Here is a 23,175-nt window from a genome sequence, read left to right as displayed (position 1 = left end):
CTCAGCAACTGAAAACCACCTCCTCCTTACATCCTCCAACTCCAGTTCTGAATAAAGGTATGTCGATTCCCTCCACCTCCTGGATTCAGTCTTACAAAAATAACAGATCCAGGAATCCTGCCCCTCCATCGTTATTTAAACTGCTACTAACAAACTCTCAATTAAGAAGTTGAAAAGGTCAATCTTCCAAGATCGATGCACACTAAAACAAAAACCTCTCTCTAGAGCCATTGACACCTCAGCAAACATGTGGATAGGCCTCTCCCACAAACTCCATATAAACCAATCTCTCCATCCTCACCTTTTTCAATTGGACTAAAGAAGTTCCAAAAATAATTTTGAATTAAAAAGTGTTTGCTTTTGTTCTAAGAAAACAGGAAAATTACAAGAAAATCCTCCAACACTGGAGCAGGTGCAAGATCACACTACTCCTCTTCTGCCTTTTTTTTAATATGTGGATGATGGTCTGACTTGGAGGTTCACAGTTACAGTTTGAGTTGTTCGTCTGTTTCTAGTTGTCGAGCAGGTAGCTACATCCTCCAAATTATCATAGAGTCAGATAGAAACGGATCTTTAGCCCATCCATTTCTATGACGACCAACAAATCCCAAATTTCTACTATCCTGAGTGAAAAACATTTTCTTCAGATCCCCTCTAAGCCACTGATTCATCAAGTTAAATCTGCCCTCTTGCCTTAGGCAGCCTGCCATGCAGAAAATATTCTCACTACTGGATACTCAATGACTCGAGACAGAGTTAAGCAAAAATAGCTCTTTGACTGAGAGCAAATACTTCACTGTATAAAAACAGATCATTTCCTTTTTAATTCTTGCCTAGTTATCTAGAGACAGGTAAAAACAATGACTGCAGATGCTGGAAACCAGATTCTGGATCAATGGTGCTGGAAGAGCACAGCAATTCAGGCAGCATCCGAAAAGCTTCGAAATCGACGTTTCGGGCAAAAGCCGAGATGCGTTGGACGACCGACTTGACACTGACATTTTCTACAAACCCACCGACTCCCACAGCTACCTGGATTACACCTCTTCCCACCCACCTCCTGCAAAAATGCCATCCCGTATTCCCAATTCCTCCGCCTCCGCCGTATCTGCTCCAGGAGGACCAGTTCCACCATAGAACACACCAGATGGCCTCCTTCTTTAGAGACCGCAATTTCCCTTCCCACATGGTTAAAGATGCCCTCCAACGCATCTCGTCCACATCCCGCACCTCCGCCCTCAGACCCAACCCCTCCAACCGCAACAAGGACAGAACGCCCCTGGTGCACACCTTCCACCCTACAAACCACCGCATAAACCAAATCATCCGCCGACATTTCCGCCACCTCCAAACAGACCCCACCACCAGGGATATATTTCCCTCCCCACCCCTCTCCGCCTCCAAACAGACCCCACCACCAGGGATATATTTCCCTCCCCACCCCTCTCCGCCTCCAAACAGACCCCACCACCAGGGATATATTTCCCTCCCCACCCCTCTCCGCCTCCAAACAGACCCCACCACCAGGGATATATTTCCCTCCCCACCCCTCTCCGCCTCCAAACAGACCCCACCACCAGGGATATATTTCCCTCCCCACCCCTCTCCGCCTCCAAACAGACCCCACCACCAGGGATATATTTCCCTCCCCACCCCTCTCCGCCTTCCGCAAAGACCGCTCCCTCCGTGACTACCTGGTCAGGTCCACGCCCCCCTACGACCCACCCCCCCATCCTGGCACTTTCCCCTGCCACCGCAGTTAACCCCACCCCCACCCTCCTCTAGCTTATCTCTCCACGCTTCAGGCTCTCTGCCTTTATTCCTGATGAAGGGCTTTTGCCCGAAACGTCGATTTTGAAGCTTTTCGGATGCTGCCTGAATTGCTGTGCTCTTCCAGCACCATTGATCCAGAATCTAGAGACAGGGGTTATTGAGAGACAAATCTTCTTGAACCCAAACAACAGGGGAAAGTGGCAGAAGCGTGTGCAGCATCACAGTTTTACGCAGTGTTGAGTGTAGACTAGATCAGATGGAGATGACAAATTCCCTTCTGTGTAAGTCATTGCTGAATCAGTTTAGGTTTTTATAACAATCCAGTAGCGTTTGTGCCTATGTTCTCTGATATGCCCTCTCATGAAAGCTCAATATATGCTGTTTGGCTAAACTCAAGTGAGGTTAAACTCCCCACCAGCAATGTATCAGCATTATTTTTAAATTTCCAACGATAGCCAAGAGGCAAGATGCTGTCATTGTTTTCTCTGAAGGAACCTTTTCCAAACAATGAGGAAATTTTCTTCATTCTTCAAACTGAGCCCTACTTACCTACACATCTCCAAAACAAAAGTATGACCTGTTCAGAGGAGGGATTGTAGCAAAACTAAATGCTATGCTTGATCTCTCTCACTGTTCAATTGTTAAGTGATGGCTAATCATCCATACTTAGAGTTTCTGCACAGTTCTTTCCTCATTTGCTTTTGTTGAAGACCAGCAGAAGCTGCTGCAAAATGGCCATTCCTAACATTACTTCAACTGGAGTAACAATGGGAGAGACCAATGTAAGGTAGTTCTTGAGATGGTATCAAGTTAAAGAGCAAATTAACCTCCTCAGTCATGGCTGACTGAGCCATAAAGTCCAAGAACACAATATTTGGCTTCATGAATGACTAACTGTAGTCAGTTCTACAGATATTTTTGGGAATAGAGAAATGGCAGTTCTTGGTTTCCCCTGTGGCTTGGGTTCAATTCCTTGTATGTCCAGTTGATGCAATTATGTTTTATTCACCTGTTACTGTGTTATAGCGAATTCTTTTCTATCGCCATTTTAGTCTGCGATTTACAGTTTGAACTGTATGATAATTAAAGTTGGGAGATGTCTAATTGATGCAAGTACATGGTTAAAGAACTTATCAAGTCTAAGTCTATCCTTATCTTGACTTTTATCAGCTGCAAGCCGACATAAAGATTCACATCTACAACTTGTCAGCATCCAGTGATACCATTCCATTGGATGATGTAAGTAATACGTCAATAACACCACCCAAGGAAGTCACAGTTACTGAAAACGGAAGGTTGAGTTGTTTTGCCAGGACACACACTGACTGCTATTAAAAGTAAACTCCCCAATTGCTTGCTTTTTAAATGGAGCTGCAAACTTAGAGATCCTGGACATATGGTATGATCTTGGTCTATAGTGAGCTGTAGTTCAAGTGTCAACTGTGGCTCAGTTGTAGCACTTATTGCTCCTGCACATCAGAAGATTAAGAGTTCAAGTCCCACAGGTGAATGCAAAATCTAGAGTGAGACATTCCCACTGTAGTACTCTGTGTATGCTGCATGATTGGAGGTGTCATTTTTTCAGCTGAGATATTAAGCCTTATCTATTGTCTCTGGAGGCAAAAGATGCTGCAGCACAATTTTAAAGAAAAGTAGTGGTGTACCGCCAGCAACCTGGCCAATACCTATACCTATATATTGGCCTCAACCAAACCATTAAATAAGTTATCCAGCCACTATCTTATTACTGTTTTTGGAAGCTGGTTACTTGCAAATTATCTATGGCATTTTCCACAATATGCCAGAGACTACATTATAATTACTGAGACATTCTGAAAGGTACAATATTTTTGAATGTTGTAATAAACTTTCATTCCCCATGTTGTAAAGAAAAAGATCAGTTAAGGGTTCTGATTGATTTGTGGTGAAACCTGCTGGAAAGTATATTGCATCAGGCAGCTATAGGATCATGCACAGCAACACAGTTGAATGGTCTGGTGTTATTTTTTTTGTCAAGACTAACCTAAAAAGGCTGGCTTAGATCAGTTATCAGAAGGTGCTCAATGTGTGCTTTTAAAAACAAAAAGAGGAGAAATAATAAGAGGGAAGGGGTTACAACATTAGGGACTAAAGTGAATACTTGAAATGTCAAGGCCACCACATGGAATATTGACCATCAAGTTTGAGGTTTTCAAACAGAAACATAAACGAGCAGGGAACAGAGGGAGACAGTCCATGTACATGCAGATGAGATTAATTTAGAATGGCACCATGGTCAGCACAGGTGGGCTGAAGGGCCTGTTCCTGTGCTTTACTGTTCTACGTACATTAGCAGTTGCCCAAATGGTTAATTGTCATCAGATTGATGTATTAGTTAATTAGAGTTGAACATATACCCAGAGTTTGGAGGACAATGTACATAGGAAGCTGGTTATGGCTGTTGGAGGTCAGTCATCTCAGCTCCAGGAAATCTCTGTAGGAGCTCCTCAGGGTAAGTGTTTTTAATCAACATCTTCAGAAATGATGCACCTTGCTGCAGACGGGACTTGTACACAAATCTTCTAGCTCAGAGGTAGAGATGTTACCACTGCATAACAAGAACCTAGTTCCCCATGTTACTACCCTAGACCCAACCAATTTGCCCATCCATGAGAAGTTCACTGATTACACAATATTCAGCAACATTCACAACTTCTCACATACTGAAGCAGTCCATGTCAAATGCAACAAGATCCGGACAATTTACAGGCTTGTGCTGAAAAGTGGCAAGTAACATTTGTGCCACACAGATGCCAGGTAATGATCATCTCCAATAAGAGACAGTTTAACCAATGTCCCTTGATATTTTTCCCATCACTTGATCTGTTACTATCACTATCCTGTGGTTACCATTGACCAGAAACTGAACCAGATTAGCCATATAAGTACAATGGCTACAAGAGTAGGTCAGAGGTTAGGAATCCTGAATCGCATAAATCGCCAATCCCCAATACCTGTCCACCACATACAATGCACAATTCAGAAGAATGTTGGAATACTCCCCACTTGCCTAGATGAGTGCAGCTCCAACAACACAATCCAGGTCAAAGCAGCCCGCTTGATTGGCACTACATCCTGAAACATGCAGTCAGTCCACAACCAGTGCTCAGTAGTAGCACTGTGTATTATCTACAAGATGCACTGCGTGAAATTCGCCAAAGCTGCTCAGATAGTGCCTTTCAAACTGACAACCACTTCCATCTAGAAAGATAATGGCAGCACATCCATGGGGGCCTCCAAGCCACTCACCATCCTGACCTGGAAATATATTGCCATTCCTTCAGTGGTATTGACTCAATATCCTGGACTTCCCTCCCTAACAGCACTGTGGGTCTACCTACAGAAGTTGAACTGCAGCAGTTCAAGGTGGCAGCTCATCCTCACTTTCCCGAATGCAGCTAGGGACAGGCAAGAAAGTGCTGTCCCAGCCAGTAATACCCACTTCTTGCAAGTGAACAATAAGAGTTATAGAGTCTTACAGTACGGAGACAGGCTCTTTGTTCCAAACTGGTGCATACTGACCAAAACATCCATCCACGCTAACCCCATTTTCCTGCACTTGGCCCATATCCTTCTAAACCTTTCCTGTCCATGTATTTGTCCAAATGCCTTTTAAATGTTGTTAATGTACCTGCCTCAACCATTTCTGCTGGCAGCTCATTCCATATGCATACAGCCTTCTCTGTTTTTTTTAAAAAAATTGTCCTTCAGGTTCTCTTTTATTCTTTCACCTCTAAACTTAAACGGATGCCCCTAAGTCTTCAATTCTCCAACCCTGGGGAAAAGACTGAGTGAATACACTCAATCTGTGCCTCTCACTATCTTGTACACCTCTAAGTTACGCCCTCAGTCGCCTACACTCGAAAGAAAAAGGTCCTAGGTTGTCCAGTCTCTCCCTATAACTCAGACTATTGAGTCCAGGCAACATCCTTGAAAATGTCTTCTGCACTCTTTCCAGTTTAGTAACATCCTTCCTATAACAAGGTGACAAAACTGAACACAATACTTCAAGTAAGGCCTCACCAACATCTTTTACAACTGCAACATAACTTCCCAATTTCTATACTCAATCCCTTTACTTAAGGCCAGTGTGCCAAAAGCCATCTTCACTACCCTGCCTGCCTGTGAATCCACTTTTAGAGAACTGTGAATCTGAACTCCAAGGCCCCTCTGTTCCACAACACCCCTTAAGGCCGTACCATTCACCATGAAACTCCTACCTTGATTTGACTTTCCAAAATGGAAGACCTCACACTTATCTATATCCATCTATCTGCCATTTCTTGACCCACTTCCCCAGCTGATCAAGGTCCTGCTGCAATTTCTGACAACCTTCCTCACTATCCATGATACCGGCTATTTTAGTGTCATCAGCAAACTTACTAATCATGCCTTTTACATTCTCATTCAAATCATTGATGTAGATAACAAACAGCAGTAGGCCCAGCACCGACCCCTGAGACACTCCACTAGTCACAGACCTCCAGTCTGACAGCATCCTTCCACTCTTACCCTCTGCTTCCTACCATTAAGCCAATTGTGTATCCAATTTGCCAGCATCCGATCTAACCTTCCAGAGCAGCCTACCATGTGGAACCTTATCAAAGGCCTTACTGAAATCCTTATAGACTACGTCTACCACCCTGCCCTCGTCAACCTTGCTGGTCACTTCATCGAAGAACTTTAATAAATTTGTGAGGCATGATCTCCCATGCATAGAGCCATGCTGACTATTCATAATCAAACTCTGTCTTTCCAATTTTATCTCTTAGAATCTTCTCAAATAACTTACATACCACAGATGCTAAGCGTACTGGTCTATAGTTCCCAAGCTTTTCTTTGCTGCCCTTCTTGAATAATGGCGCAAAATTCGCTATTCTCTCGTCTTCTGGGACCTTACCTGTGGCTAATGATGATGCAAAAATACCAGCCAGGGCCCCTGCAATTTCTTCTCTAGCCTCTTGTAGTATTCTTGGATACATCTGGTCAGGACCACGCGATTTATCCATTTTCATACATTCTAATACATCCAACACCACCTCGAATATGATATGGACTCTCCCCAAGATATCACTAAATGATAACATGTCTGAACATCTCCTGTTCTTCCTCTCGGAAAAGTACAACATTCTCCTGGTTTAGAGTTGTTTCTAGATTTTTGTTTCCTCTATCATGAAGACAGAAGAAAAATCTTTGTTCATCTTTTTCTAAAGAGTTGATCACGTAACTGTGTGGCTGGAGTCACGTGTAGGCCAAACCAGGTGAGGATGGCAAATTTCCCTCCTTAAAGGACATGAATGAACCTGTTTAGTTTTTATGTCTCTCAATGATTGTTCATAGTCATCATTACTAGAGCTAGCTTTTTTTTTCATCATGTAATTGAGAAAGTTACACTCCATTCCATCATAAAACCTACTAAGATTCAAAACCCTGTTGCCAGAGAATTGAGTTGGCTCCTTTTGGAATTCTAAACCGGTCTGTGCACAGATGCTGCCAGGCCAGCTCAACTTCACCAGCACTTTATTTTTAATTCAGATCTCTATCATCACCAGTATTTTGTTTTACTTTGTCTTTATTTATGGAAATATCTTTAAATTCCTTATTCTCACAGTACCCAATGTTCCCTGTAATATGTAAGATAATTCTTGTTTCCCACCATGTTCTCTTATTTCCCCAGTTTTTGGGGATGGTGATGAATTGGAGGTGAGTGCTACTCACCAACTGACAATCTGCCCCTCCCTGCCTATTTGCAGGACTGCAGTGGGAGGTTACGCTAACTGGGTGTGAACAGCTGGGATGGTCCAGTTCTCTAAACTGGGAATCTCGGAGTGAATAGTTGTTATGTAGAAGTTTTTCAGCCACCATCGCTGTAACTTGACAGTGGGGATGAGGATTAATGACCACAATTGACTGTGGAGACACCCTTCAGTAAAGGGGTTTGATGGAGAGGAGCAGGGGAGTTTATGCAGGGAGGATGTCAGTGGACAGAGGCTGTGGACTGGTGGGTCTATGAATTCCGCCTCTTCCCCAGGACCTGGTATTTACAGGGGCGCTCCCCCAATTCCAACCGCACCATGTGACCTCAGCCTGGGGGCTCACACGCGCTCTCAAACTCTAGGTGTTGGCCACCATCTGAACTATAGCTCCCATCAGGCCCTGCAGACCACACCTCTGTCTAACGCCAAGCTGCGGCCATCACTGGGTAAGTGCAGGGCCCGAAAGGCAGCATGGGTAATGACCATCCAATGTGTGTTGGAAGAAGTGAGCGGATCAGAAAGTTGTGTGGAGAGAAAAATAGTTAATGTCTAGAGTCTGATCTAACTTTTGTTCAGAACTGAAAAGGGGTGGAAAATGCTGTGTTTTTGAAAATTATTATTATTACTGTAGACAGTGGGGGAGTAAGCACGAGGGGAACAGATGGTGAGGGTGCCTGGGGTCTAAACTAGAGGGTAATAGGTTTTAAGGTGAAACGGGAAAGATTTAAAAGGGAGCTGAGGGTGTATGGATTGAGTTGTCAGAGGAAGTGGTGGAGACTGGTATGATTACAGCATTTTAAAGGCATCTGGATGGTTACATTAATGGGTTTAATAGGTAATTGGGCAAATGCTGGTAAATGGGATTAGATCGGATTGGAATTCTGGTTGGTGTGGATGAGTTGGACTGAAGGGCCTGTTTCCAAGCTGTATGACACACTCTATAAGCTTGTGCAATTTGGAAGAGGGAAGTGTGGAGGATAGAGAGGATGGAAGGAAGAGCGAGCAAGGAAGGACTAATGGAAAAATAAAGGGAGCTAACAGCAAACTGCATTGACATGGTGTCTTCATTCCAGTAAAACACACCAATCATTGAATAGTACTGTTATAAAGCATAATTTAACAAAGCCACATGATTGATAACTAGCTTGATGGAGATTTTTGAAGTGGTGACAGAGGGTTGCTGAGGGCGAGGCTGTAGATGTGGTTTATGTAGACTTCCGGAAGGTATTCAATATAGTGCAAATGAATAGACTTGAGAAAGGTTACAGTTTATGGAATAAAAGGGACAGCAGGAGCAACATGAATGTAAAAATGTCTAGAGACAGGAAGCAGGTTATAGTTAATGGAATGTTTGTTTGTTGTTTTTCCAATATTGGGAGCCTTGCTTTTCCTGATATATAGAGTCATAGAGATGTACAGCATGGAAACAGACCATTTGGTCCAACACATCCATGCTGACCAGATATCCCAACCCAATCTAGTCCCACCTGCCAGCACCTGGCCCATACCCTCAACCCTTCCTATTCATATATCCATCCAAATGCCTTTTTAAATGGTGCAATTGTACCAGCCTCCTCCACTTCCTCCGCCAGCTCATTCCATAGACGTACTACTCTCTGTTCGCAGGTAAAGGGACGGCTGGAAAATGGGAAGCCTTCAAAAATGAGATAACGAGAATCCAGAGAAAGTATATTCCTGTTAGGGTGAAAGGAAAGGCTGGTAGGTATAGGGAATGCTGGATGACTAAAGAAATTGAGGGTTTGGTTAAGAAAAAGAAGGAAGCATATGTCAGATATAGACAGGATAGATCGAGTACAAAGGCAGTGGAAGTATACTTAAGAGGGAAATCAGGAGGGCAAAAAGGGGACATGAGATAGCTTTGGCAAATAGAGTTAAGGAGAATCCAAACATTAAGGACAAAAGGGTAACTAGGGAGAGAATAGGGCCCCTCAAAGATCAGCAAGGCGGCCTTTGTGTGGAGCCGCAGAAAATGGGGAAGATACTAAATGAATATTTTGCATCAGTATTTACTGAAAAGGATATGGAAGATATAGAATGTAGGGAAATAGATAGTGACGCCTTGCAAAATGTCGATATTACAGAAGAGGAAGTGCTGGATATCTTGAAACCCATAAAGATGAATAAATCCCCAGGACCTGATCAGGTGTACCCTAGAACTCTGTGGGAAGCTAGAGAAGTGATTGCTGGGCCTCTTGCTGAGATATTTGTATCATCAATAGTCACAGGTGAGGTGCCAAAAGAATCAGAAAATTGTCTTGTACACACTTAACAAATTCCTCTCCATCTAAACCCTTAACACGATGACAGTCCCAGTCTACGTTTGGAAAGTTAAAATCTGACCGTAACCACCTTATTATTCTGACAGATACCTGAGATCTCCTTACAAGTTTGTTTCTCAATTTCCCTCTGACTATTAGGGGGTCTATAATACAATCCCAATAAGGTGATCATCCCTTTCTTACTTCTCAGTTCCACCCAAATAACTTCCCTGGATGTATTTCTGGGAATATCTTCCCTCAGCACAGCTGTAATGCTATCCCTTATCAAAAATGCCACTCCCCCTCCTCTCTTGCCTCCCTTTCTATCCTTTCTGTAGCATTTGTATCCTGGAACATTAAGCTGCCAGTCCTGCCCATCCCTGAGCCATGTTTCTGTAATTGCTATGATATCCCAGTCCCATGTTCCACTCCCCGAGTTCATCTGCCTTCCCTGTTAGTCCCTTTGCATTGAAATAAACGCAGTTTAATTTATTAGTCCTACCTTGTCGTTGTCTGCCCTGACTGTTTGACTCGCTTCTGTTCTCTCCAAACTGATCACTTTCCTCACTATCTCCCTGGGTCCCACTCCCCCCACACCTAACTAGTTTAAATTCTCCCGAGCAGCTCTAGCAAATCTCCCTGCCAGTGTATTAGTCCCCTTCCAATTTAGGTGCAATCCGTCCTTCTTGTACAGGTTACTTCTACCCCAAAAGAGATTCCAATGATCCAAAAATGTGAATCCTCCTCCCATACACCGGCTCCCCAGCCATGCATTCATCTGCTCTATCCTCCTATTCCTCCCCTTACTAGCTTGTAGCACCGGGAGTAATCCAGATATTACTACTCTCGAGGACCACCTTTTTAAAGTCCTGCCTAACTCTCTAATCTCCCTTCAGAATCTCAACCTTTTCCCTTCCTATGTCATTCGTTCCAATGTGGACAATGACCTCTTGCTGGCCCCTCTCCCCAGTGAGAACATTCTGCACCCTCTCTGAGACATCCTTGATCCTGGCACCAGGGAAGCAACACACCATTCTGATTTTTCGCTGCTGGCCACAGAAACGTCTGTCTGTACCTCGGACTAGAGAATCCCCTCACACAATTGATCTCATGGAACCCGATGTACCCCTCTTTGCATTAGAGCCAGTCTCAATGCTGTTCGTGCTACGTTCCCCTGAGAATCCATCACCCCCTACATTTTCCAAAACCGCATATTTATTAATGATCTAGATCTTGGTGTGCAGGGGACAGTTTCATAATTTGTGACAGCACAAAATGTTGAAGAGTTAAAAACTGAAAAGGATGGTGTTGAGCTTCAAAAACATGTTGACAAGTTGGAGTGGGTGGATAGGAGGCAGATGAAGCTCAGTGTGAAAGGTGATACACTTCGGTAAAAAGAACTTGGGAAACAGCATAAATTAGAGGGTACTATTCTGTAGGAGCAGAAAGGGGTGCTGATGTACATTTTAATTAAAAATGGTACAACAGGTAGAAGGTGCAGTTAAAAAGTTGTCAGTATTATAGGAGCTTGGAAGACCAAAGAAGGAAGAATAAGGTGAATTTATTAAGAATACTATTTAGAGCTCAGCTGAAATGTACAGTCTAGGAGCCACACTATAGGAAGAATGAAAGCATTGGAGAGAGTACAGAAGGTTTACAAGAATCGATCCAGGGATGGGAAACTTCAGTTATTTAGACTGGAGAAGTTCAGTCTGTTCTCATAGAGTCATAGAGATGTACAGTAGGGAAACAGAACCTTCTGTCCAACCTGTCCATGCCGACCAGATATCCCAACCCAATCTAGTCCCATCTGCCAGCACCCGGCCCATATCCCTCCAAACCCTTCCTATTCATATAGCCATCCAAATGCCTTTTCAATGTTGCAATTGTACCAGCCTCCACCACTTCCTGGCAGCTCACCCTCTGTGAAAAAGTTGCCCCTGAGGTCTCTTCTTTATCTTTCCCCTCTCACCCTAAACCTATGCCCTCTAGTTCTGGACTCCCCCACCCCAGGTAAAAGACTTTGTCTATTTATCCTATCCATGTCCCTCAATTTTTTAAACCTCTATAAAGTCACCCCTCAGCCTCTAATGCTCCAGGGAAAACAGCCCCAGCCTGTTCAACCTCTGCCGATAGCTCAAATGTGCCATAGTGCCATAGTGATGTACAGCAGAGAAACAGACTCTTCGGTCCAACTTGTCCATGCCGACCAGATATCCTAAATTAATCTCGTCCCATATGCCAGCACTTGGCCTATATCCTTCTAAACCTTTGCTAATCACATACAACATTTCAAAGGCATAATTGGGTAATTGTACCAGCCTCCACACTTCCTCTGGCAGCTCATTCCATACACTTACCATGTTCAGCTGGAAAACATTGCCCCTTAGATTCCTTTTAAATCATTTCCCTCACACCTGAAGCCTGTGCCCCCAAGCTTTGGATTCACCTATCCTGGGTATAAGACCCTGGGATTTCACCCTATCCATGCCCCTCACAATTGTATCAACCACTAAGGTGACCTCCCAGCATCCGATGCTCCAGGGAAAACAGCCCCAGCCTATTCAGTCTCTCCCTATATAGCTCAAACCCTCAACCCTGGCATCTTCTTTGCGCATCTTTTCTGAACCTTTTCAAGCTTCACAATATCATTCCGATAGCGGGGAGACCAGGACTGAAAGCAGAATTCCAGAAGTGGCTGAATCAATGTGCTGTGCAGCCGCAAAATGACGTCCCAACTCCACTACTCAATGCACTGATCAGTCAAGGCAAGTACACCAAACACCTTCACTACCCTGCCTATCTATGATTCCAAGGAACTATGAACCTGCACTCCAAGGTCTCTTTGTTCAGCAACACTCCCCAGGACCTTCCCATTAAGTGTATAATTCCCGCCCTCATTTGCTTTTCCAAAATGGAGCACCTCACATTTATCTGAAATAAACTCGATCTGCCAATCCTCAGCCCATTTGATTGAATTCCCATTGTACTCTGAGGTAACCTTCTTCGCTGTCCAGTGCGCCTCCAATTTGGTGTCTACTGTAAACCTACTGTAAACTATACCTCATATATTCACATAGAAATCATTGATATAAATGATGAAAAGCAGTGGACCCAGCACCGATCCTTACACCATATTGCTCATCACAGGCCTCCAGTCCGAAAAGCACTACCCTCCATCTCCAACCTTCCAGCCAATGTGTATCCAAACAGCTGGTTCTCTCCGTATCCCATGGTGTCTAACTTGCTAACCAGTCTGTTATGTGGAACCTTTTTGAATGTCTTTCTTAAGTCCAAGTTAGTGATTTATGTACAAAGACATGCTGACTATCCGTAACCATTTCTTGCCTTTCTAATTACATATAAATCCTGTCTTTTAGAATGCCTTCCAACAGCTTGCCTGCCACTAACTTCAGGCTCACCAGTGTATTGTTCCCTGGCCTTTCCTGACCACCTTTCTCAAATAATGGCGCCTGTCTTGCAGCACCTCACCTATGGCTATTGATGATACAAATATCTCAGCGAGGGGTCCAGCAATCACTTCCTTAACTTCCCACAAAGATCTGTGATACACCTGATCAGATCCCACAGATTTATTCAGCTTTATGTATAAGACATCCAGTACAACCTCCTCTGTAATATGGACAGTTGTCAAGTTATCACTATTTATTTCTCCAAACTCTCTAGTTTCCATATCCTCTTTCAGTAAAAGCTGACATGAAATCCTCGGATAGTATCTCTCCCACCTTCTGTGGTTCCACAGACAGCCTTGTTGATCTTTGAGGGTTCCTATTCTCTGCCTGGTTACTCTTTTGTCCTTAGTGTTTTGTAGAATCTCTTTGGATTCTCCTTAAACCTCTTTTCCCCCCCAAAGCTATCTCAATCCTCGAACCCTGGCAACATCCTTGTAAATCTCTTCTGAACCTTTTCAGGTTTCACATCTTTCCGATAGGAAGGAGACCAGAATTGCATGCAATATTCGAACAGTGGCCTAACCAACATGACCTCCCAACTCCTGTACTCAATACTCTGACCAATAAAGGAAAGCATACCAAACGCTGCCTTCACTATCCGATCTACTTGTAACTCCACTTTCATGGAGCTATGAACATGCACTCCAAGATCTTTCTGTTCAGCAACACTCCCTAGGACCTTACCATTACATGTATACGTCCTGATCAGTTTTGCTTTCCTGAAATGCAGGACTTTTATCTGAATTAAACTCCATCTGCCACTTCTCAGCCCATTGGCCCATCTGGTCAAGATTCTGTTGTAATCTGAGGTAACCTCCTTCGCTGTCCACTACACCTCCAATTTTGGTGCCATCTGCAAACTTACTAACTGTACCTCTTATGCTCACATCCAAATCATTTAAGTAAATGACAAAAAGTAGAGGACACAGCACCGATCCTTGTGGCACTCCACTGGTCACAGGCCTTCAATCTGGAAAAACAACCCTCCACCACCACTGTCTTCTACTCTTGAGCCAGTTCTGTATCCAAATGGCTAGTTCTCCCTGTATTCCGTGAGATCTAACCAGTCTCCCATGATGAACGCCTTACTGAAGTCCATCTACCACTCTGCCCTCATCAATCCTCTTTGTTACTTCCTCAAAAAACTCAATCAAGTTTGAGACATGATTTCCCATGCACAAAACCATGTTGACTATCCCTAATCAATCCTTGCCTTTCCAAATACACTACATCCTGTCCCTCAGGATTCCCTCCAACAACTTGCCCACCACTGATGTCAGGCTCACCGGTCTATAGTTCCCTGGCTTGTCCTTACCACCCTTCTTAAACAGTGGCACCATGTTTAGCCAACCTCTCACTTCCAGCACCTCACCTGTGACTATCAATGATACAAATATCTCAGCAAGAGGCCCAGCAATCACTTTCTAAATACTCAAATGTTATGAAGTTCCCATCCTTGCCACCTTGTCAAGCAGTGAGAATCAGATGCTCCCCACCCTCTGGGTGGCTTTATTTCCCCTTCAATCCCCTCTAAACCTCATACCCCTTATCATAAATCTATGGACCCTATTTATTGGCCCCTCTGCTATGGAAAAGAGCAAGGATTGGTCTCAATTGGGGGTAGGTTGATTTTAATTGAATCAGATGTGATTTGACCAGAGTGGACCAGGAGCAGATACTTTCAGGTAAATCTGTGTCCGATCTGGAAGATGCTTTCAAGAAAGAACTATGGAGACACTGCCAACTTTTGGAGTGCTGTGTACAGTTCTAGTCATCCTGTGATAAGAAGGATATTATTAAATTGGAGAAGGTTCAAAAAGGATTTACAAGGATGTTGCCAGGACTAGAAGGCCTGAGCTTTAAGAGAGGCTGGATAAACTGGGAATTTCACTGGAGACTAGGGAGTTGAGGAGCGACCTTTTATAGAAGTATATGAAATCATGAGGAATCTAGATAAAGTGAATAGCAAGGGTCTTTTCTCTAGCGCGGGGAAGTTCAGAACTAAGGGAAAGGGAAATATTTAAAAGGGATCTGTGGAACAATTTTTTTCTCACACGTAGTGGTTTGTATGTGGAATAAACTGCTAGAGGGAGTGGTAAATGCTGGCCCAATTACAACATTTTAGAAGACATTTGGACAGGTACATGAATATGAAAGGTTTAGAGAGATAGGGGCCATGTGTAGGCAGGTGGGACTAGTTTAGTTTGGGAAACTTGGTTGGCAGGAGCGAGTCAGACTAGAGGGTCTGTTTCCATGCTGTATGACTCTTTAACGTGTTCCAATAAAGAAAAAGGACGCAACCATCAAATCCTGTCATTCCTGGATATCAAAGAATATACAACATTGGATTAAGAGAAAGAGATTTTTGGCAGATATCAAGGCCTTAACACAGCAGAAATCCTAGAGATGGTCAGCATATGCAAGAGGGAACTTAGAAGGGAGATAGATTAGAGGAGCTGAAATGGGACATGAAAGGAATCTGGTACTGTTAGTCTAAAATGGAGCACATGACCATGGACTACTCTTCAGAATCTGTATCATTCTCGGATACATGCATCTACATTAAGGACAGACACCTCAGTACCTCAATCTACCACAAGCCCACAGATAACCTCATGAAGCTGCACTTCTCCACATTAAAGAAGCCATCCCAGATGGACAAGCCCTATGCATAGACAGGATCTGGTCAGATGAGGAGGAATGCAGTGGACACCTGAAGATTTTGAAGGATGCCCTAATAAGAATGCGATACGGTGCTCAGCTCATCGATCGCCAGTTCCAATGTGCCACAGTGGAAAAACTGCAATGACCTCTTCAGAAGACAGACCCATCTGGATTGGAGAGACCAAGCCATGTTCTTCGCAACCTTCAACATGTCATCGATGATGACTAACATCCTGCCAAGGTTATCCCAACACCTCCACTTCTGTGGGCGGCACGGTGGCACAGTGGTTAGCACTGCTGCCTCACAGCGCCAGAGACCCGGGTTCAATTCCCGCCTCAGGCGACTGACTGTGTGGAGTTTGCACGTTCTCCCCGTGTCTGCGTGGGTTTCCTCCGGGTGCTCCGGTTTCCTCCCACAGTCCAAAGATGTGCAGGGCCAGGTGAATTGGCCAGACTAAATTGCCCGTAGTGTTAGGTAAGGGGTAAATGTAGGGGTATGGGTGGGTTTCGCTTCGGCGGGTTGGTGTGGACTTGTTGGGCCGAAGGGCCTGTTTCCACACTGTAATCTAATCTAAATCTAATCAAACAACTGCCAAATCTTAACCAGACCATCATTCACAGCAAACTACCCAGCCTTCTGGGCACCATCAACCACAACACCTCGTAACCCTGCTGTGGCAATCTCAGCAAGACATGTCAGATTAACAACATGGATACTACCATCACACGTGGGAAAACCACCCACCATGTATACGACAGATACTCATGATTTAGCCAATGTTGCCTATCTCTTACGCTGCAGGCAAGGATGTCCTGAGACATGGTATGTTGGTGAGACCATGCAGATGCTACAACAATGGACACTGCACAACAATTGCCAGACAGGAATGGTACCCCCAAGTTGGGGAACACTTCAGCAGTCAAGGACAATCAGCTTCCAATTTCTGGGTAAGCGTCCTTTGAGAAAAGCAACAACACAGAATCGCTGAGCAGAAACTGTCAGCCAAGTTCCATACCCATGAAGGCTGCCTCAACCATGATCTTGGGTTTGTGTTGCACTACATGTGACCCCACCACACTGTTCTGTATCTATAAAATCTTCCTTACTGTCCTGTTTTGAGACCATAATCTTGGTAAATTGTTATGACCTCTCTACCTTAAGTAATCCAAAACTGTACAACTTAATTATTACTTTGGGTTGGACCCTCGGCATGCAACTCTAACACCTATCATGTTATTCCAGTCAAATAAAAATCAAAAGAACTGTGGATGCTGTTAATCAGAGGGCAAAGGTTGCTGTGGGTGCTCAGCAGATCTGGTAGCATCTGTGAAGGAAAATTAGAGTTGATGTTTTGGATTTGGTGACCCTTCCTCTGGTTTTTCTTCACAGATGCTACTGGAATTTTCCAGCAACTCCTGTTTTTGTTCCATGTTATTCAGTCATTTGGTTTACCATTTTTGATTTTTTGTAATTATCTCCCTGCCTCATTTATTTGGATTAAAGGTTATCCCTTTGGTGGTGGTTTAGCTATTGACACTTTACTTACACCGTCTGACACCCTTGGTTACCTGCAGAGACTTATTATTCAACACTCCACTCACACAATTTGTACGATCTTTTGATCTCTCTGTCCATAAATTCTGTGATCTTCCCTCTCACTTCATCTGACGAAGGGCTATGCTCCGAAAGCTTGTGATTTTAAATAAACCTGTTGGATTATAACCTGGTGTTTGTGTGATTTTGAAGAATGGAGCAGAGATACAGACCAGTCAGTGGCAGGGAAACAATTGGAAGTAATTCTGAGGGATAGAATTAATGTCCATTTGGAGAGTTAAGGATTGTCAAGAACAGTCAGCATGGTTTTGTTTTTTGTAATCCCCTGTTTTTTTTTCAGTGTAAGACACAAGGTGCACGAATCTTTATTCAAATTTCTACCACTAGTAAGCAAAGAAACACCCAAGTGACCAATGACAAGCAGTGCCCTTCACATCAAAGGGCAATGCTATGTGATCAAACAGTGAAGGGGAGAGCAGGGATTAAATCAAAATAGAGTTGGAGGGGGACAGCATGGCTTTATTGAGGGGAGGGTGTGTCTGACCAATTTGATTGAAGATTTTTGAAGAGGTGACCTGGTGTATAGTCTACTTGGACTTCAACAAGGCTTTTGATAAGGTCTTCCGTGGGAGAATGATGGCAAATGTAAGCGCCCATGGTAGCCTAAGACCAATGACAAATTGGATCCACAGTTGGCTGAGTGTCAGGAAGCAGAGGGAATGTTTGAGGGGTAATTTTCCAATTGGAAGTCTGTCCAGTGAGGGTGGGGTTCCACAGGAGTCCCAGGTATTGGGACCCCTGCTGACTGTGGTTTGTAGAAATGATTTAGACTTGACTGCAGGAGGGTTGGTTTGGAAATCCTTAGAACATTGGAAGATATAGATGCGCTGATCAGTGGCAAATAGAATTCGATCATTTGGGCAGAACAGACAAGGTGAGGGAATACATGGTGACAGGCAGGACCCTGGGAAGCACCAAATCAGAGGAACCTTGGTGTGCATGTACACTGGTCCATTAAGGTATCCGAACAGATGTATAAAATGGTTAAGAAGGTATATGGTATACTCATCTTTATTAGTCAGGCATAGAGTTTAAGAGCAGTGGATCATGATTAAATTGTATTGGTTGGGCCACAGCTAGTATATATAGTTCAGGAATCCAACTTCTGGGGGGGGGGGAAAGTGATAGCACTGGAGAGGGTGTAGAGGAGATTATCAGGATACTGTCTGGGCTGGAGAGTTCCAGTTATGAAGACAGATTGGAGAGACTGAGATTGTTTTGCTTAGAGTACAAGAGTTGGCAGGTCATATTACAATTGTAATGAGAGGGGACGAAAAGAGAAAATGCTGGAAAATCTCAGCAGGTCTGGCAGCATCTGTAAGAGAAAAGAGCTGACGTTTTGAGTCTAACTGACCCTTTGTCAAATGAGAGGGGACATTATTGAGATGTATAAAATTACGAGGGATAGGCTAGACAGGAAGAAACGTTTCTTCTTTATAAAGGATCATTGACCAGGGCATAGATTAAAGGTAAGAGACGGAAGGTTTAGAGGAGATGTGAGGAAAATATTTTTCGTCCAGAGGGAGGTTGGAATCTGAAACACAATCTGTAAGGGTTGTACAGGCAGAAACCCTCATAATATTTAAGAAATATTTGGATGTGCACTAGTGATGCCAATGTATACAAGGTGGCAATGTATACAAGGCGGCAATGTATACAAGGTGTGGGCGGCACGGTGGCACGGTGGTTAGCACTGCTGCCTCACAGCGCCAGAGACCCGGGTTCTCACAGCGCCAGAGACCCGGGTTCAATTCCCGACTCAGGCGACTGACCGTGTGGAGTTTGCACACTCTCCCCGTGTCTGCGTGGGTTTCCTCCGGGTGCTCTGGTTTCCTCCCACAGTCCAAAGATGTGCAGGTCAGGTGAATTGGCCATGCTAAATTGTCCATAGTGTTAGGTAAGGGGTAAATGTAGGGGTATGGGTGGTTTGCGCTTCGGTGGGTTGGTGTGGACTTGTTGGGCTGAAGGGCCTGTTTCCACACTGTAAAGTAATCTAAAGGCTATGAGCTAGGTGTTGGAAAATGAGATTGGAATAGTTAATGGGCTGTTTTTGACTGGCATAGATGCAATGAGCTGAAGGGCATTTTTCTATGCTACAGACCTGTCTGACTGTATATGAGGAAATGTTCCTTCCCATTTTTCCTATCACCGCCCCTCATATCCCTCTCAGCTCTAAGGAAAGCAACCTAGTCTGCCCAATCTTTCCTTATAACTGAATCGCTCCAGACTAGGCAACATCCTAGTGAATCTCTCTACACCCTCTTTTGTACAATCCCAACCTTCCTATCATGTGATAACCACGGTGCTCCAGTTGTGGCCTAATTAGCATTATATAAAGCTATATCATGACTTTTGTATTCAGTGCCTTGACTAATAAAGTATAATGTCCGCTCTGTGAAGTGTCATCTAAACTCAAAACGTTAGCTTGTTTTATCTCCATGGATGCTGCCTGACCTGCTGTGTTCTCCAGCATTTTTCATTTTCAGAAGTGTCCCATATGCCTTTTTAATAATCTTATCTACCTGTCCTGTTGAACATGCACACAGAGGTCCCTCTGATTCCCTGTACTTCCTAGGGTCCTACTGTTCATTGTGTACTCCTTGCATTGTCAGTCCTCCCAAAATGCATCACCTTGCACTTTTTAGGATTAAATTCCATTTGTCTGTTCTCCCATCTGTCCAGCCTATCTATATTTTCTGTCTAAAGCTTTCCTCCCTGCTGTTTACCATACCATCAATTTTTGTTTTCTTTGTGAACTTACTGATCATACCTGCTCCACTCATATAGGATGATAGGACAGGGAAACGGTCTGGGTGGTTACTCTTCGGAGGGTAGGTGTGGACTTCTTGGGCTGAAGGGGCAGTTTCCACACTGTAGGGATTCTAATAATTCTAAAATAAAGATCGTTAGAGCTCCTCTCTTGCCTCCCACAGCAGCTTTGAATACATTTCATGTGGGCTTGGAGAGTTGTCCTACATTGTCTTTCTCTATAATGATTACAGAGTACACATTTAAGAGTACACATTTAAAACCTCGCTTACATCTTGGGGCACCACACCTATTGCTAATTTTATCCCTAATGGTCCTAATTTTGTTGCGCCAAATATATTTATAAAATACGTTTTGAGCTTTCCTTTATTTTACCCACCAGTGTTTTCTCATTCTCCCCATCACTCTCCTAATTTATTTTTAAGTAACATCCTGGAGTTTCTATGCTTCTCTTAGACTTCACCTGTTTGGGCTCTTGGAATCTGCCAAAATCTTACCTTTTTTTCCTTATCCCCAAACATATACAGCCCTTGACACACAGCGGTCTGTGGTCTTGTTGGTCCCACCCTGCACCTTTATAGGAACATGTTGGCCCTCTGCATTATTCCTGACCTTGACCTATTCCTGATGAAGGGCTTTTGCCTGAAACGTCGATTTTCCTGCTCCTCGGTTGCTGCCTGACCTGCTGTGCTTTTCCAGCACCACTCTGATCTAAACCATGGTTGATACTGGGTGAGTTAGCATAGAGGGAAGAGAAACCAGCGATGGGTGGATTTCATGGGTTGCCATGAGTTAACACCAAGTTGGCACACAAACTTGGCATATAGGCTATAAAGTGTCATGGGTGTGTGTACAGGGTCATTTTTTGGAAATGAGGGTACGAGGGATTGTGGAGGTGGCCACAGGGATGTACTTTGGAATTGGAGGATGTGGGAGTTATGATGGGTTGATATAGGGAGGTGAGGAATATTGTTTATATTATTCCTTTTAAAAAATTGAACAGTTCTGGACCCCTGAGTAAGGGCATCTGGCCAGCTTGTCTCTTAATCCAGTGTCCTCCTCAATAATTCTGAGGTCACCGACCCTGACGTCTAATGTTGTCTGCACACCCAGAAAGTCTGGTGTCCAGGAGCAGCCATTTTTAGATTCAAAGTTTGTGAGAAGATTTGTAGCTCGGGTGCTCTTGTTGTGGTTCTGTTTGCCGAGCTGGGAATTTGTGTTGTAGACGTTTCGTCCCCTGTCTAGGTGACATCCTCAGTGCTTAGGAGCCTCCTGTGAAGCGCTTCTGTGATGTTTCCTCCAGCATTTATAGTGGTTTGAATCTTCCGCTTCCGGTTGTCAGTTCCAGCTGTCCGTTGCAGTGGTTGGTATATCGGGTCCAGGTCGATGTGCTTATTGATTGAATCTGTGGATGAGTGCCATGCCTCTAGGAATTCCCTGGCTGTTCTCTGTCTGGCTTGTCCTACAATAGTAGTGTTGTCCGAGTTGAATTCATGTTGCTTGTCATCTGCGTGTGTGGCTACTAAGGATAGCTGGTCGTGTCGTTTCATGGCTAGTTGGTGTTCATGGATGCGGATCGTTAGCTGTCTTCCTATTTGTCCTATGTAGTGTTTTGTGCAGTCCTTGCATGGGATTTTGTATACTACATTGGTTTTGCTCATGCTGGGTATCGGGTCCTTCGTTCTGGTGAGTTGTTGTCTGAGAGTGGCTGTTGGTTTGTGTGCTGATATGAGTCCTAGTGGTCGCAGTACTCTGGCTGTCAGTTCGGAAATGCTCTTGATGTGTGGTAGTGTGGCTAGTCCTTTGGGTTGCGCAATTTCATCAATAGATGCCTAAGGGAAAGACAACGGAACGAGGACATGCCGCAACTAGCCACAAAACGACACGACCGGCTATCCTTAGTAGCCACACACGCAGATGACAAGCAACATGAATTCGACTGGGACAACACTACTATTATAGGACAAGCCAAACAGAAAACAGCCAGGGAATTCCTAGAGGCATGGCACTCATCCACAGATTCAATCAATAAGCACATCGACCTGGACCCAATATACCGACCACTGCAACAGACAGCTGGAACTGACAACCGGAAGCGGCAGAGACAAACCACTCGAAATGCCGGAGGAAACATCAAAGAAGCGCTTCACAGGAGGCACCCAAGCACTGAGGATGTCACCCAGACAGGGGACGAAACGTCTGCAACACAAATTCCCAGATCTTCTCTAAATTTTGACAGCAATACCAGACATGTGTAAATACCATATCCATAAATATCACTGGTTAATATTAAGTTACAAATCACACAACACCAGGTTACAGTCCGACAGGTTTATTTGAAAGCACTAGCTTTTGGAACACTGCTCCTTCATCAGGTGGTTGCGGAGTATAAGATTGTAAGACACAAGTTTTATAGCAAAAGTTTACAGTGTGATGTAACTGAAATTATATATTTAAAAAGAGCTGGATTGTTTGTTAAGTCTCTCATCTTTTAAAATGACTATGTTGGTTTCAGTTCCCTCAGATGTAAATCGCAAAAAATTTTTAAAAGTCACATTCTCAAATGACCAACATGGTCATTCTAAAAGATGAGAGAATTAACAAACAATCCAGGTGTTGTGGTTCTGTTCGCCGAGCTGGGAATTTGTGTTGCAGACGTTTCGTGGTCAAACCACTATAAATGCTGGAGGAAAGAACACAGAAGCGCTTCACAGGAGGCTCCCAAGCACTGAGGATGTCACCTAGACAGGGGACGAAACGTCTGCAACACAAATTCCCAGCTCGGCAAACAGAACCACAACAACGAG

General features: G+C 44.0%; 1 protein-coding gene across 1 annotated transcript in view; it reads left to right on the top strand.

The window, feature by feature from the left end:
* Positions 1–23,175, top strand: part of unc13d (unc-13 homolog D (C. elegans)) — a 155,992-nt gene that overhangs the window by 97,081 nt on the left and 35,736 nt on the right. The window contains exons 24-25 of the mRNA XM_043715210.1: positions 2,944–3,100; positions 7,490–7,515. Of these exons, the coding sequence (XP_043571145.1) occupies positions 2,944–3,100; positions 7,490–7,515 (183 nt within the window). The remainder of the gene's footprint in view (positions 1–2,943; positions 3,101–7,489; positions 7,516–23,175) is intronic.

This window comes from Chiloscyllium plagiosum, chromosome 24 (genome assembly GCF_004010195.1).
Source record: "Chiloscyllium plagiosum isolate BGI_BamShark_2017 chromosome 24, ASM401019v2, whole genome shotgun sequence".
Classification (NCBI taxonomy): Eukaryota; Metazoa; Chordata; class Chondrichthyes; order Orectolobiformes; family Hemiscylliidae; genus Chiloscyllium; species Chiloscyllium plagiosum.
This window is presented reverse-complemented; position numbering and strand designations above follow the sequence as displayed.